General features: G+C 34.7%; 1 protein-coding gene across 17 annotated transcripts in view; it reads right to left on the bottom strand.

Annotated features, from left to right (window-relative positions):
* The window catches only part of LOC132205798 (basement membrane-specific heparan sulfate proteoglycan core protein), a 72,425-nt gene extending 59,176 nt beyond the window's left edge, over positions 1–13,249 (bottom strand). For all 17 annotated transcript variants that reach the window (XM_059635094.1, XM_059635098.1, XM_059635088.1 and 14 more), the window contains exon 1: positions 13,004–13,249. In XM_059635094.1, the coding sequence (XP_059491077.1) occupies positions 13,004–13,081 (78 nt within the window). In that variant the 5' untranslated portion in view covers positions 13,082–13,249. The remainder of the gene's footprint in view (positions 1–13,003) is intronic.
* Positions 13,250–14,332: the final 1,083 nt, after the last annotated feature.

Genomic DNA, 14,332 nt, shown 5'->3' on the forward strand with positions numbered 1-14,332 from the left:
AATAAACGGCGGTTCGGATCAGCAATTTAATTGCAGACAATAAATAGTCGGCGGCACCACTTTCACTCTCATCCAGCAGCAATCTCTGGATTTTCGGAGGAGACTCGGCTATGGTGTGTGCTGTGCGCACGTGACGTAACTTGATTTTTTTTCCATTTCAACTCAAACGCGCGGTGCGGCCGTGGCCAAAGTCAACGGCAGGTAGACAACACATGTGCGCCTACTCACGAACCCTCCAAATAAGGAATGCAGCAGCACCAAGAGAGAGACCCACTTCACTTCACGTGTCCCAATCGCGCCGCCGAGTGAGTTTATAAGCCATAGGCTCCGTCTGTGCTGAATTATTATTAGCGAACCAATAAAGAGAGAGAAATGGGGATAATCACAGGTCGAGTGACCTGCTGACTGACGGCATTGAAGACAAAAATTAAAATTCTTCTCATCGGCGTGTGGGGAAACTTGCAGTTTTGTAACAAATTATAAAGCGACAAAGATGAGTTGTGGAAAAAATATTTCTTTTTCTAACCCAATAATTTATTAAATAAATAAAATTATTTTTTTAAAAGAGAAATTAATAGAGTTTTTCCGAATTTTTTTTTTATAAAACAAAACAACAGAAGGGCTATTAATAAATCACTTGTTCAAAAATGGCTATTAAATTTGTAGATTAGGCTTTCTAATAAATTAAAAATGTTTTTATATTTTAATAGTTAAAAAGTTAATCAAATATATTTGCGAATTTTTGTCAAAATAAATATTATGACAGAAAAAAATACTCGACTTCTGCAAAAGATTTAAAAAGTTTACAGATTTTCAATGAAATTTAAAAAAAAAAAAAAAAAAAAAATAGTAAAAAATCTTGAAAAATTTTTTGTATAAAAAGGCGTAAAAAGGTTTAAAAAAAAAAAAAACAATATTTTGAATCTTATTGATATAATTCGCAAAGATCCATTGTCAGAATTAATTTTGAAGCAAATCAGAAAAGAAGTTTAAAACTTTTCTAGTCTATTGATGAGATGAGATAAACAAAAGTATAATTCAATTTTTTTTTAGCTTGGTGATTGAAGACAAGCGAAAGAAACGCCCTTGTCCGTATTTAGAAAGTGTCACCGATATTTTAAAAGGAGTCATCAAATAAATTGGAATTATATCGACAACTCACTTTGACGACCTGAAGTAAATCTTTAAATCTTCATCTCTGAGGAGGATTATTTTTTGAGAAATCTAACCAACTTTTGTGTTAGTTTGGAAATTTCTTCAATGGAACCGATGGTTGCTCATTAAAATTATAATGGCTTCAATGGGAAATAAATTGGTGCGTCGCTTTATCACTCGAGTTGATCTTTACAGCCAAATTTAGCCTCTTGGCTTGTTATAAAGACCCAGCCGCTCCATCGCTCCTTGAGAGCCCCTCATTTTTTTACACGACGTACCACACACTCGTGTTCTAGGATAAACACTAATTCACTGACACGTGATTGCTATTTAGCGCGCTGAATAAATAAACACTTAGCATTCAGCAAAAATAAAATTTGATAAACAAATTTTAGAGCTTTTTTTGCAGTAAATATTTGAATTAATACATTTGCGGTGTGGAAATCATTTTTATTCCCCCCGTGGATTAATTTTCACCTCCACAAAATAAATTCCACGAAATTCGGATCGATATGAATTTCAGGTTTAAATATTGTTGTGCTCCATTTATTCCAGCGTCTATCTGCTCTTTATCCGTGCGTGCCCACGCACGATAAATTAAAAGCCGTGACTGCTGCGGTCCCCTATACACCTATATCGCGCATTTTGCAAACTTCTTTGCCGAGTCCCATGCGGTCGGTTGGGCAAAAAGTGTCGCCGTGCGGCCACGACCAACAGGTTCTCTCCTCTCATTCTGTCGCACCAACTTTGAATAAGAATATTATTCAACATTATTTGTGATAGGTACTTTTATATACGTGTATAAATGCTGAAGCATATAAAAATACGTGACCGGTGATTCATTCGCTCTTTTCTTTACAGAGTCGCAGACCCGTTTAATATTTTCAGCTGGATCGTATTTCAGGACCACTTTTGTGCCTCACAGGATGAGATCTAAATATATCTAAATAAATTATGTATGGATCAATCACTCGATTTTGTTGCAATTTAAATTATAAACTAAGCATAATTTAAAAGTCTAAAATCCAGAAGTTCAATTTTTATTTTAACATCATTTCTTAGGTACTGACCAGTTTACCTTTCACAACCTTTATTATCATTCTTTATCAAAGCAAATAGTTTAATAATTGTTCAATGAGCCAGAAACAAAGCATATTGTTGCGAAAAATTCCATTGTTGAATCATTAATGTGTGTATAGTTAATCTCCTTGTGCAAATTTGATTTTACGGAGAAATTTTCTGACGAGTTGATACCGTATATAACAATTTACCCCAAAGGGGATTAAAAAATATCATGAATAGTGAAAGAAATTTTTGATTTTTGTAATAATTCATAATAATAAATAATTAAATTAATAGGATATTTAACTCTAAAACTTTGAGCAAGTTACAAATTAGAAATTAGTATTGAAAATTTGATTTTTGTTTTTAAAGCACTTATCATAAATTAAGTACGAGCAAAAGAAAATTGCCGCAAACTGAAAGGAGCTGACGTATTATCCAGTTGTGGTCCACGAAAAATCGAGACAAGGTCGGTCGGATTATTGTTTCGGCGGCAGCTTCTTTCGGTGCCGGTGAGGTTGGCTCCTATTCTCATCTCTCGATCGTCGGATTAGTGGCCGGTGTTTGCTTGAAACGACGCGAGTAGTGAATTCAATAATAAAATATCTTATCTGTCCGACAGAACGCGTCGGGCGCAAACAAATATAACGCAACATCTAAAAACTAATCGTGTTGTGTTGGACCAAAATTCTTGTCAAACACCTTTTAGGCGCCCCTCTCAGATAAATTCGTTAATTCAATGCTCGATCGCCTCACGGGTGAGTAATAGGCCGAGGTGTGCTGGGACAAAGAAAGAAGGGTTTCGCTTGTTTTTTCTTTGTATATTCTAGAAGATCGTTAAAATGAATAATGCTGTCCACGGAAAAACGTGTTTTGGCAATTGCGAACATAAATTTTGGACAAGGAAAAAGACTTTGCCTCTCGTGTTAGAAAAAAGAACAGAATTTTCCTATGTATCTTAATTTTGTAAAAAGCAAGAATAAATAAATTAAATTTAATGATGTTATTCATATTTGAATTTTTGCAGCAAAAACTAAACAAAAAATTTTTAAAAGAAGTATTATTTTTAATTTATTATCCCTTTACACACTTTTATAACGATTAAGATTCTTCCGATCACTGCGCTAATTTTTTTCTAAGATAATAATATTTGGTGTGTTGATTTGAGGTTGATACATTTAAATGCGGAACTGGTATAGAGACGCCCACTAAGTCTCCTTGCTTGATTTGGTCAATTAATGCCTATTTAAAAGCAAAAACTACCTGTGGATGCCACTCGCACGGCTACCGGGCGGGTGTGTAGATTTTATAAAATTTATGCGTGCGCCAGCTCAATTTATATATCTGAAAAAGCGGCAAAGCGTCGCCCTTTCCTCCGATTTTTGGAACCGCCTATGTGCTGTGTTTGAATAAATAATTCAATTCATACAGCGCGACTCCTATTCTCTCATCGGGGCTTGGGTTACAAAGTGAAAAATAATATTTTGAAAAGTCACGCCGTGCAGATAATTCGACAATTTATCATCGGTGGAGACGCCCGGCTGAAGAATTTTCCAATATTTTTTTTTACTGCGTCTCTCATTGTAGAATGAATGAAAAGAGAAAAATATAAAATAAATTAATTTCAGTACTGCTTCTCGGTACTGTAAATGTCAGAGCAATAAAATTTAAATTTATCGCCGCGTTCATTTCGCATTAACACGCAATATTCGCTTCTGTCTGCAAGGAGAGTCAAAGGAAAAAAAAGAATATATATTTAATTCAATGCTGCAGAATGAAATGAAGGCATTAATTTAATGGGAAATGACATCACTCGAGCGGAGGAGTTGTTTTATGTTTCTGTCTATGTGCTTTTCGTCCGAGAGTCTGTCCATGTGGGCAATTCTTATACTTCGTTATATTATCTCAGCGTTAGATTACATAATAGATGGAGCGCGAAGTTGGCCGCAAAATCTGACTCCACGACAGCTGGTTGGTGGCCCTGTTGAAAAATTCAACTTCGAAAGTGACGACTCAAAAATTAGTGTTGGTCCGCGTGAGAGCAATTTACGGCCTTTGTTTGTGCTCACAAGCGATTACCAGTCATTAGTGACGCGGTTGTTTGTGTAATTTGGTGACAGGTTAATTTTCAGGTTGATATTGGCAGCGAAAATTGTAAAGATATTGATTTTTATGTGCTTTTTGAATAATTAAAGAAATTGTAGGGAAATTAAATTTTTGCTCAAAACTTATATAAAAAAGAATTATTCTTTAGAAGAACATTTTAAGGTTGATTAGGATAAGTTTAAATTTAAGAAATTTAAACTTCTTGGCTTTGTTTTTATTACAATTTGATTACTTTACAATTTGAATTGCACAACTTTTAATAGCCCTTTAATGCTAACGGTTGATTAATTATTTGGACTGACAGTTTCCTTCAAGCAAACGGTACCAGAACAAAATCTGATAATGTTTGTAAAGAGAAAAACTGTGTCCTTCTCAGCACAAAAGGGCGTCGTCAATTGTTAGACGCTTCAGTGTCTGTCCAGAGAGAGAGACACCCGAAAGCGAGCGTTGCATTTTCCTTCAATAATATCGACTTTATTCAATCTTTTTGTCCGCGAGAGAAAGAGTTAGTGACACATACTCGCTCATAAAGAGTGCTATTAAAAAAAATCTCGCACCGACTGCGAGAAGGACCCGCCCGGCTTTTGCCACAACTCGTTTCCCGCCCGTCAGTTCCAATCAAATTAAGCAAAAATGTGTAATAAAAGTACTCATTCTTTTGTAAAAAAAAAAGAAGAGAGAATAATGTAAAAATCTCAGTCCACTTCAAAGGCTTTCAAAACCATCATATGTGAGGAGAAACTTTTGTTTCAAAAAAGAAAAGATGTGGAAGAAATGATTAAAATTCTCTTTATATTCGGACACTCGCATTTGAAGTTTTTCTTCGAGTTTTCCTTACTGGACAAAATAATGTGCTGAAACTTTCTCACCAAAGCGCTAATAGCGTCACCAGCTGTGGTGGCTCATTCCACCCATCTTAGCAATCACAAAGATTAGCCATCAATCAATCATTCAATCAGCAAACACGCGAGACTCGCCTTTCTCTCTTTCTCGTTTTGACCCACAAAAATCGGCGCAAATGGCACCCATTCATTTTTTTCCTCATTCGTTTTTTGCGCATTGCACTTATTTTTCGAGCCGAAAAGCGTCGAGGTGGCGCGAAAACGCGAGAGAGACAACGGGAAACTGTCAGCGGATTCCGTCACTTGAGAGGGCTGTAAAATTGCTTGTTCAGTCCCGTGCATGTGTTAGAAATAGCAAATGTAAGAGGAAAAATGTTATGGTTGCAACATATTTTAAAAAATGGAGAAGTGCAAAAAATATGAATGTCTAAGAAGTAATGGAAGTTTGAAGCTTGAAAGTAAAGAAGAAAATAATGCAACTAAAAATGATAAAATATTTCTTACCATATAAGAGATACAAAGATTAGATTTCTTTATTTAAAATTCAATTTAGGTAAAAAAAAATTTCTTTTAGTGAGATAAAAATAGCCAAAACTGGTTTCAGACTGCAGTCAGCAGTTAAACTTAAAGATTTTTATATGAACATTTAAAAAGAACTACAAAAACACTAAAAAAAGAGTAAAAAGATTTCTTTCAATTGCTCTTTCAAATTTTTACTTTTCTTTCCTCTTTACAATTAAAGAAGTGAAAAAAAAATACTTGAAAATTATTTTTAAACAAACATCCCATTGCAGTGAATAATTTTTTTTATTTTTACCAATTTTCAAATTATATAAATATGAAACATAATCTTAAATGAAGGCCATTAGCGTCATTAACATTAAAAAAATAAAATTAATGATCGCGATTCGTGCACAAAGGTGCTATAGCGATATGAATAAATTTTTATTTTTATTACGGCCTATTTAATGCTCGCACTTACGCGGCGAGTAGCTGCAGCACAATCTCCTATAGCGACTGAAAAAGAGGTTAACTCGCCAGACAATATTGAATATGAGCCATTCGCCTTCCTTTTAAGGTGATGAGAGAGCATAATGTGTATAATATCACAACAAACTTATGTACATATACTTGCGGCTTCACTCACAACACACACGCTGAGCCTTATTTTATGCATAACGCAACGCGTCACTTACTGACTCACTCACGTCAACTGCGAAAAGGAAAAAAACCTGCGGGAAAAGTCTCTCCGCGGCATTGCAAAATGCACGTCAGCGACGTCTGTTTCATTTATGGCCACTTAACTACCGAAAAAACTTTTATTTTTATTGCGTGAAACTGTGAAGAACCATAATTTGCATAAAATGTATCTCAGAAACTCAAGAGGTGCCTTACTTGTAATTTCATATCTTGATAAAAATTTACATGTGATTGTGACTTTTGGGCTCGACGGCGCCTCAAGAGGTTTGTGTTAAAGCTCGAAATTTTTATTTATGCTCGACTAAATAATATTAAATTGCGGTTTGGCCGGCGGCTCATTTCTTGTTTTATTTGACGTTCAAACGCCCAGCTGACGCGTTTTTTCTCGGGCCGCCTCCGTCGGAATCAGAGCAACTTTGGATCCACAATTACCAGCGCGAGAGCACTCGCCGTCTGCTGACCTTTCTTTAATGGCCAACGGAGACGCCGGGGAGCATTTTTTCCAGCGTTTTGTAATGCCCAACCGATTCTTAGAAGGAAATAAGTACGCCTGCTGCATGCATAAACTCGCAATTTATATAGTTAAAAGCCACTTTTGACGATATCATATAAATTGATCGTACAAAAATTTAAATCTGCAGAAAAAGTCTGTTTTTTTATTTATTAATATCTAGCTATTCCAGCATTTATTCTGACCATGGAGCTTTGTGAACTGGGCCATACTGATTAAAAATAATAAAGCAATATTAAATAAGAACAATACTTTTTTGAAATTTGTGTGCTAGTCATAATTAAAATTTTTTAATCTTTTTAAATAATTTTTTCAAAATATTAATTTTTACTTAAATACTTTTGCACAATATATTAAATAGGTACTTCAAGAAAAATTATAATTATTTAAGAAAAAAAAACAATTAAATCAAAATTTCTTGTGCCCTCTTGTCTCTTCATCACAAATTTTAGAAGAAAACTAGAATTTAATTATTTTCATTGCTAGCAACCTATTTTTACATTTTTCTAATTAAATCAAGGAAATTACAACACTTACAACATTTTCACCAATTATCATTGTGAAAAATTATTTCAAAATATTAAATATTTTTAACCGAGAGAACATTGAACCCTTCAGATAGTTTAATGCTTGAAAAATGGGCTGACGATTTGGAAATGATTCCAAAAAAGAGCCAACGCCTTCACCATTTATTTTTTCAGAGTCTTTCTACATATATTCTTTATTCGGCAGCACGTGTAAAAACAAAAAGAACCGGCGCATCATGCGCCAAGATAAAACATAAACACAATAAACTCTTCACGCCCGCACTCGAACAACTCGAAGGCGGTTTATTTTCATCTTCAATCAACACCAGAAGGGTATAAAAGCGATTATCATGCCCTCATGGTCTAAATTCAAAATTGAAAAGGAATTTTTCCTTTCCCTCTTGTTTTGAGCAGAGACGAAGTACAAATGCAAATATTGTTGTAGTTGTAAAACTGTTTGCAGACAAATTGGCACGCAATCTTCTCATGCTTTAAGAATCATTAGCCAAGTGGCAATTTGGCTCATTTATACCCGCTTGCATGCACCCGCAAATAATGGGCCGACACTTGTTTGATCGCTTCAAATATAATTCGCGCCGAGCTTCCAAATTGCCCAATTACATACACATGTCCAGTACACACTATACTTATTCAGGCGCAATTCTATATGGTTGAGGATCTTTCAAGAAAAGCATAAGAAAAAAACTGAGAAGAAAATTGTAACATTTTTCCATTAAAACATTTGATTTTAGAGATTAACAAAGTTTTTTATTTAAAAATTATAAAGAGTCTCGAAAGGTCTATTTCGTCTAAGCACTTTTCAGCGTAGTGAGTGGATGAATGAGAAGTGGCTCCAGGCTAAGGTTTGGGTCTCGAGACGGCTCATCTCTCTCTATTTCTTTCTCCGAGGTGCATTTGACCCCGTGAGCATGCATTTTGTTTTGATGTCTATAAATCAAGAGAGGTTAAAATAAAAGAGAGCATGGAATTAGTTTTGGTTATCCTGAGTCGAGTAGTTAGTCGCTTTTGAATAGGGTCTAAATTTAACCCCACGGGGTGTCTTGCAGAGAGGCTGCGAGGGAGAAAGAAAAGGAGTAGGAGGCCGCATCACTTTCAGACTTCAGGCTGATATAGAATCCGTGAAAAAGCAGCTAATAAAAGTTTTTGTGTCGTGCACTTATTCAAAAATAGAATCCAGCACCACTTTGCTGCCTGGACGAGAAATACAAAAGTTAACTTTTTACATATTTTAAAAAATTGATTAGAAGTAAAATTATCATCCTCCTAAGTCCTAATTCTTTAAAATCTTTTTTCAACATCCCGGTTTGTTTAGAGTTTTGAAAAATAAAGGAAAAATGTTTAATTTTGACACGACAATACAATCTTTTGTTTTTTTTGTTCAAGTGCTAAATTTTTGTGCCACAAATACTCTCGATTACATTTATTAACTCTTAGAACTTGTTATGCTGTCATGAATTTTCCAGAATTAATTAGTATGGTGAATATTTATTTATTAATTAATATTATTAATTTACGGTGTACTTTTTAAGCCATGTATAATAATTACAAATGAAGGAAGAATGAATCAATAAAATTTAAAACGAAATTTCATTTCTCATTGCATTAATCCTTATTCTGCTTTTATTAGATAATTATATTTTAAACCAAAAAATTTCCTGCATTTTATTTTTATTCCTGTCAAATTTGTTCCATTTTTTTCAGCAAGAATGAAAATTGATTTGTTTATTGACGCAATGAGTTCCACGAACTGACGAGCGATTAATCGCAGCTGATAAAACTGCTTTCATTTAAAGTGTACACCTTTGACCCTCCCTCGGTTATAAAACAAGCACCACATTCATGCCCCATACTATCTCGGTGTATTTTACGCCGGACGTCGTCGGCGGTAAGTGAGCAATTTTTCTCAAAAATTAATGTAAGTCACGTCGAAAGAGGACGAATCATTCGTACATTAAATCAGCGTTTATTTTCGATGATGACTCGAGCAGCCGGACAAAATTTGAAACGCACACACAATGTGATGAAAAAAAAAATAATGAGAGAGCGGAGCTGCTGTTTGAGAGATTTGCATTAAGTTAAAAGCTATGCTAGAGAGCATCTCTGTCAACACTGAAATTTTAGCTGTCGAGAATTTTTGCCCAGAACAAAAACACATGCACGCAGAGAGCCGCTTTTTGATGATGATGACGACGTGTTTGTTTATGAAATCATAAATGGCGACTTCAAGGGCCGAAATGCGATTTGTGAATTCAGAGCAAATAAATACAATTCGACATCAAAGAGAGGAAGATGCAGAGGTGTGGAGACATTTCGGTGTGACTGATTTTTAGTCTTCAAAATTCTTCAAAAAGATTTTCTTTGGAAAACATGGAATATTTTATGGGAATATCGATTAAGGATAATAAAATTTTAGATTCTACTGGAATAACTAAAATCTCTAGATTATTTCAATGCTTCTAATTTTAATAAAATAATAAAAATGAAAAAAAAGATAACAATTTAATAATTAAAAATATTTTTCTTGCTAATAAGGAATTTGGTTTTTTAAAACAATATCTCAATTATTTTTCGGCATAAATTTTTCAAAACTAGTTTTCAGTTGCCTCAAGAAACTTCACTTTATGTTAAAGGTGTTATTTTGCACAGCAGGTCAAAGTGCAAAACTCATTTCATTGAGAATTTTTATCGTGAAAACTTCGCCAGGAAATATCACGGCAGTTGCACGGGACATATTGTTCTCTTCTTCTTATCAGCAGGACAGCTTTTGTTTTATCGCCGCCCTTGCCCGTGCATAAGGGACCAAATTAGAGGCAACAGAATGTCGACGCGATATCTGGCCCTGATAGCAAAAACTCCGTGACATCACAAATAAAAAAAATTTACACCTACACGCTGAGATAAGAGCGGAAAATGAGCCAGTACACGTGTAGTCTCAACCAGAGAACTTTTAGCAAGAGGGAAAATTGGAAAAATCCGTAAATATGAAAAAAAAAATATGTTTTAATACAAAATGTTTTTTTGCTATCGAGCAGAGTTTGGTTTTTGGCTTTTCAAAATTAGCACTAATTAGCAAGGAGTTGAGAAAAAAACAGCTTTTTGGAAACAAACCCAAAAACAACAATGCATCCGTGTTTTTTAAGATTTTCTACAAAACGTTTCCTCAAAAATATTTAAGGAGGAGCCTGATAAAGTCAAGCCTTTGTTTGTTCTTAATTATATAGTCAAATCAAGTCTAAACCAGAATGGTGGTTTTAATATTTCAATTGTTTTATCAATTATTGCCTAAAAATTACTCCTTTTGTTGTAAAGACTTGATTTGACTTTTACCATATCGACAATTATTCTTTAATTTTTGAACTCTGGAGACCAAACTTTCTCTCCTAAAATATGGATTCAATAGGTCAAAAAAGAAAGAAAAAGCTTTTTTTTCTCCTCGCAAAAATTTTATATTGCAATTTAGAGCGGATATTGTTTAGGCTATTTTAGCATAATTATTCTTTCAAATAATAAAAAAATCAAAATAGGCTCCAGACTAGTAAAATATTATGTAAAAAGATAGATCTATTTTTACCAGATTTGTTTTTAAGGTGAAGATTTTTGTATACTTTTGTCCCACTTCACTTTCACGTCACGTCTTTTGCCCAAATGTTTCGAGTCAACATCTCGTGCCGGTCACAATTGAAATGGATCGCGAGTCGTAAAAAGGCGTGTGGGTAGGCGCGAATGTACAATGATGAGCATTAGAGTCATAAATGCAGCGAAAAGCGGGGAATTTTGTTTAGTCTGGCCGAGCCGAATGGAAGAAATAAAAAACGAATCGCAGGCTGCAGAGAGAAAGAAAAGCTGGTCCGCCGCGCCGAGAAGAGAGATGAATAAAGCGAGGGCGTTCACACGAAACATGGAGAGCTGCGAGAGGTGCACTCCACGTGTTTGCTCCGTCCAGCGTAAGATTACACCAAACACATGCGTCGGCAAGAAAAACGGCAGTTGCAATGTAAAAATAAAATAAAAACGGTCCACGCGTTTCCTGGCCACAGACACTTGAAATCTCCAAATGAGAGAAGATTTGAGTAAGTCTAGAAAATAATAAGATTGCCGAACTGATAAAAAAAAATTAAGTGTCAAATAAGATGAAAAACGCGGTCATGGCTGTTATCAATTAATACATTAGTTCTCAATTGGCTTTTAAAGGATTTAATGTTATCAAATATTTCAAAATAAGTTGGAAATGTTTATTTCAAAATTTTGTCAATGTCAAATCAATTTTATAAAAAAAGGGGGAAAATTTTCAGAATTTTTTAAATGGGTTGACTAAAATCTGATCATCAAAGATTTATTTTAGTATGTTACGTTTCCTTCTCTTTTATCCAAGTATGGCAGTTTTTTCCCACTATTAAGACAAACCACGCCGGACATTAATCAGAAAACCAACTGTCACATTAGTAGAGCGTTTTAGCGAAACGAGGGCGATAAATTAAACATTCTCTGGTCCCTCCCCTGATTATGTCCGTAATTAATTGCAACGCATGTCTACCAATTTTCCAAGAGCAATAATATTTATGGCTCCATAAACATAACTCGGCGGACACGCTTCTTTTTATCTCCGACTGACTGACTGCCGGGCCAAAATTCTTTTTACCCGACAGATCGACGGGCAGGGAATCATAAGTTGTGTGCTTTTCGTCGATAAAAAAAATGTGAGCTATCTGGATGACACGACTAATATTATATTAATCCAACGTTTTATGCCCCCATCAGTGATAACATCAAAACCAGAACAAATTACCTAATTAGTATTCTGTCTGCTCTTCATGGTAATTATCTTGGTTCAAAAGGATTTAAGTTTTAAGTATAATTAATACTTGAGAATGTTTTACAAATAATAAATTAAACTTAATCAATAAGTAACTTATTATATTTATTTACTTAAAAATAATTTAAATCAATTTAAAAGTACGAAATAGTTATTTTTGCTTTTAATTTTATGAACAAATTTGAATTCAGATTAGAAAACATTAATTCAACCATTAAAATTGAATAGATTAAGTTCTTGTAAAACTTGATACCGTCATTTCTGCCTGTCTTAATCTCTGCTTGTCTCAGGCTAAATTTTGGTGACACTCGGGCAAAATTTGTCTTCGGTTTCTAGACTGAATGAAAAGTTAATCAAAACTGTCCTCTTTCATCCCCTGGTTATCTCAGCCATGTGACCGCGAATGGAATGCTTGATTGACACCCAAAATTGAGAGTGTGTGAGGCCCCAACGAGGCACAAAAGCCCAAGCAGATCGAAGATTAAGATTGTTGCATTAAAGGACCTCTTCTAGTTTAATAAAAAAAAATCTCCACAAGAAGGGCTTTAATTATTTTGACAGGAGAGCGGTTTGTCTTTGAAGATTAGAAAAAAATTAATTAATAAAAACTAAAAACCTGTTCCAACATGTAAAAAATTAATAAACAGAACAATCATCTGTTTTAAAATTTGGTTTGAAAATTAAAATTTTTAATCTGATGATATGTTTATAAAATTTTGCGAAAAAACTGATATGAAAGAGTGGAAGTTCGGAACAGGTTACTCACGTGTGCGGCATCAGGTAAAACTAGAAGTACGCAGGTTGATGTTAAGAGGAGCGCCAGCAGCGTCCAGTTCGGGCCCATCGTGGGGTGCTTGAGGGCCCCAGCAGCACAGACAGCCTTGCTGTTCCCTCCGTGGGCGTGGGTGGTGTGTGTCGGGGTTCAGGTGGCGCTTCTGCGGTCACGAAGCCGGCCTTTTGCCAGTGATCGACACCCAACAAACTCCGCTCGCAGACTCACTTTACTCGGCGGTCGTCCCGCGAGCCTCCATGGAGCATGCAGGCCCAACTGATCGGTCCGACCGGCGGAGGGGGGATGACACACACACACGGCTGGAGGGGCACGGCGCAGAGGAATGTACTCAGGGCGCCGACAGATAGCCACAGCCCTCCAGCCTCCCCTCGACAACCTCAGCAGGTAGACTTTAATTTTAGTCACAGGTATATGATTTTTAATTCATTAATTATTTTTATTATTACAATTAACGCCATTCGTCCGACTCCCGCGAAGAAGGAAAAAGATTTCAAGGAACGATTTTTGCAACTTTTAATTGAAAATCAAACTTTTTGATGATTTTGCTAAATAATGAACAATTTTCTTTAATTAAAAATATATTTAGCTAACTGTGCAGCTATTTTAAATTTAATTCATGTTTTAATTAATGAATTATCTGAAACAGAAATTATTTCTTACTGGAATTAATTTTATCTTTAAATAATGTCGAAATAAAGGATACTTTTTAATACGAATACCATTTGCATTAATTTATAAGATTTTAAAATCTACTTTATTGGTGGCATTTCAAATTGCAAATGGCACGACGAATCATGATGCTTTTATAAACAAGCAAAATTAAATAAATTAAGAATACACAAATTTTAGAGCAAAATTGCTACTTTTACAAGAAGAATATATAAGCAAATGAAGGATTGCAATTTTAGGGGTTTGAGTACACTTAATATTTTTTCTATTAGAATATAATTGCCAAATTATAATATATTTATTATTAATTTAGAGATTATTTCATAATATAAATTGACAGAGAGTTTTAACTTTTTGTAAAAAGTGATATTTTAAATTTCAAACACACCACCTCATAATTCGCTTCTGAAGCTAATAATTGATAGACAATTTCTATGTCAGACTAGACGTTGTGAAGCGTTAATAAATTTAAATTGGAGAAAGACGCCCAATATTAAATAGAGAACATCAAAGTCAATCGAATAAATCAGCAAGGAGCTAATTTTAAAAAGAGAGGCTAGACTGCGGCGTTCGTTATTATACAAGAAAGTTTCTCTAGTTTGGCAAGAAAGATGAAAGACGCAGACTGAAATG

Source organism: Neocloeon triangulifer, unplaced genomic scaffold (assembly GCF_031216515.1).
Source record: "Neocloeon triangulifer isolate White Clay Creek 2 clone unplaced genomic scaffold, ASM3121651v1 ptg000003l, whole genome shotgun sequence".
Lineage (NCBI taxonomy): Eukaryota > Metazoa > Arthropoda > Insecta > Ephemeroptera > Baetidae > Neocloeon > Neocloeon triangulifer.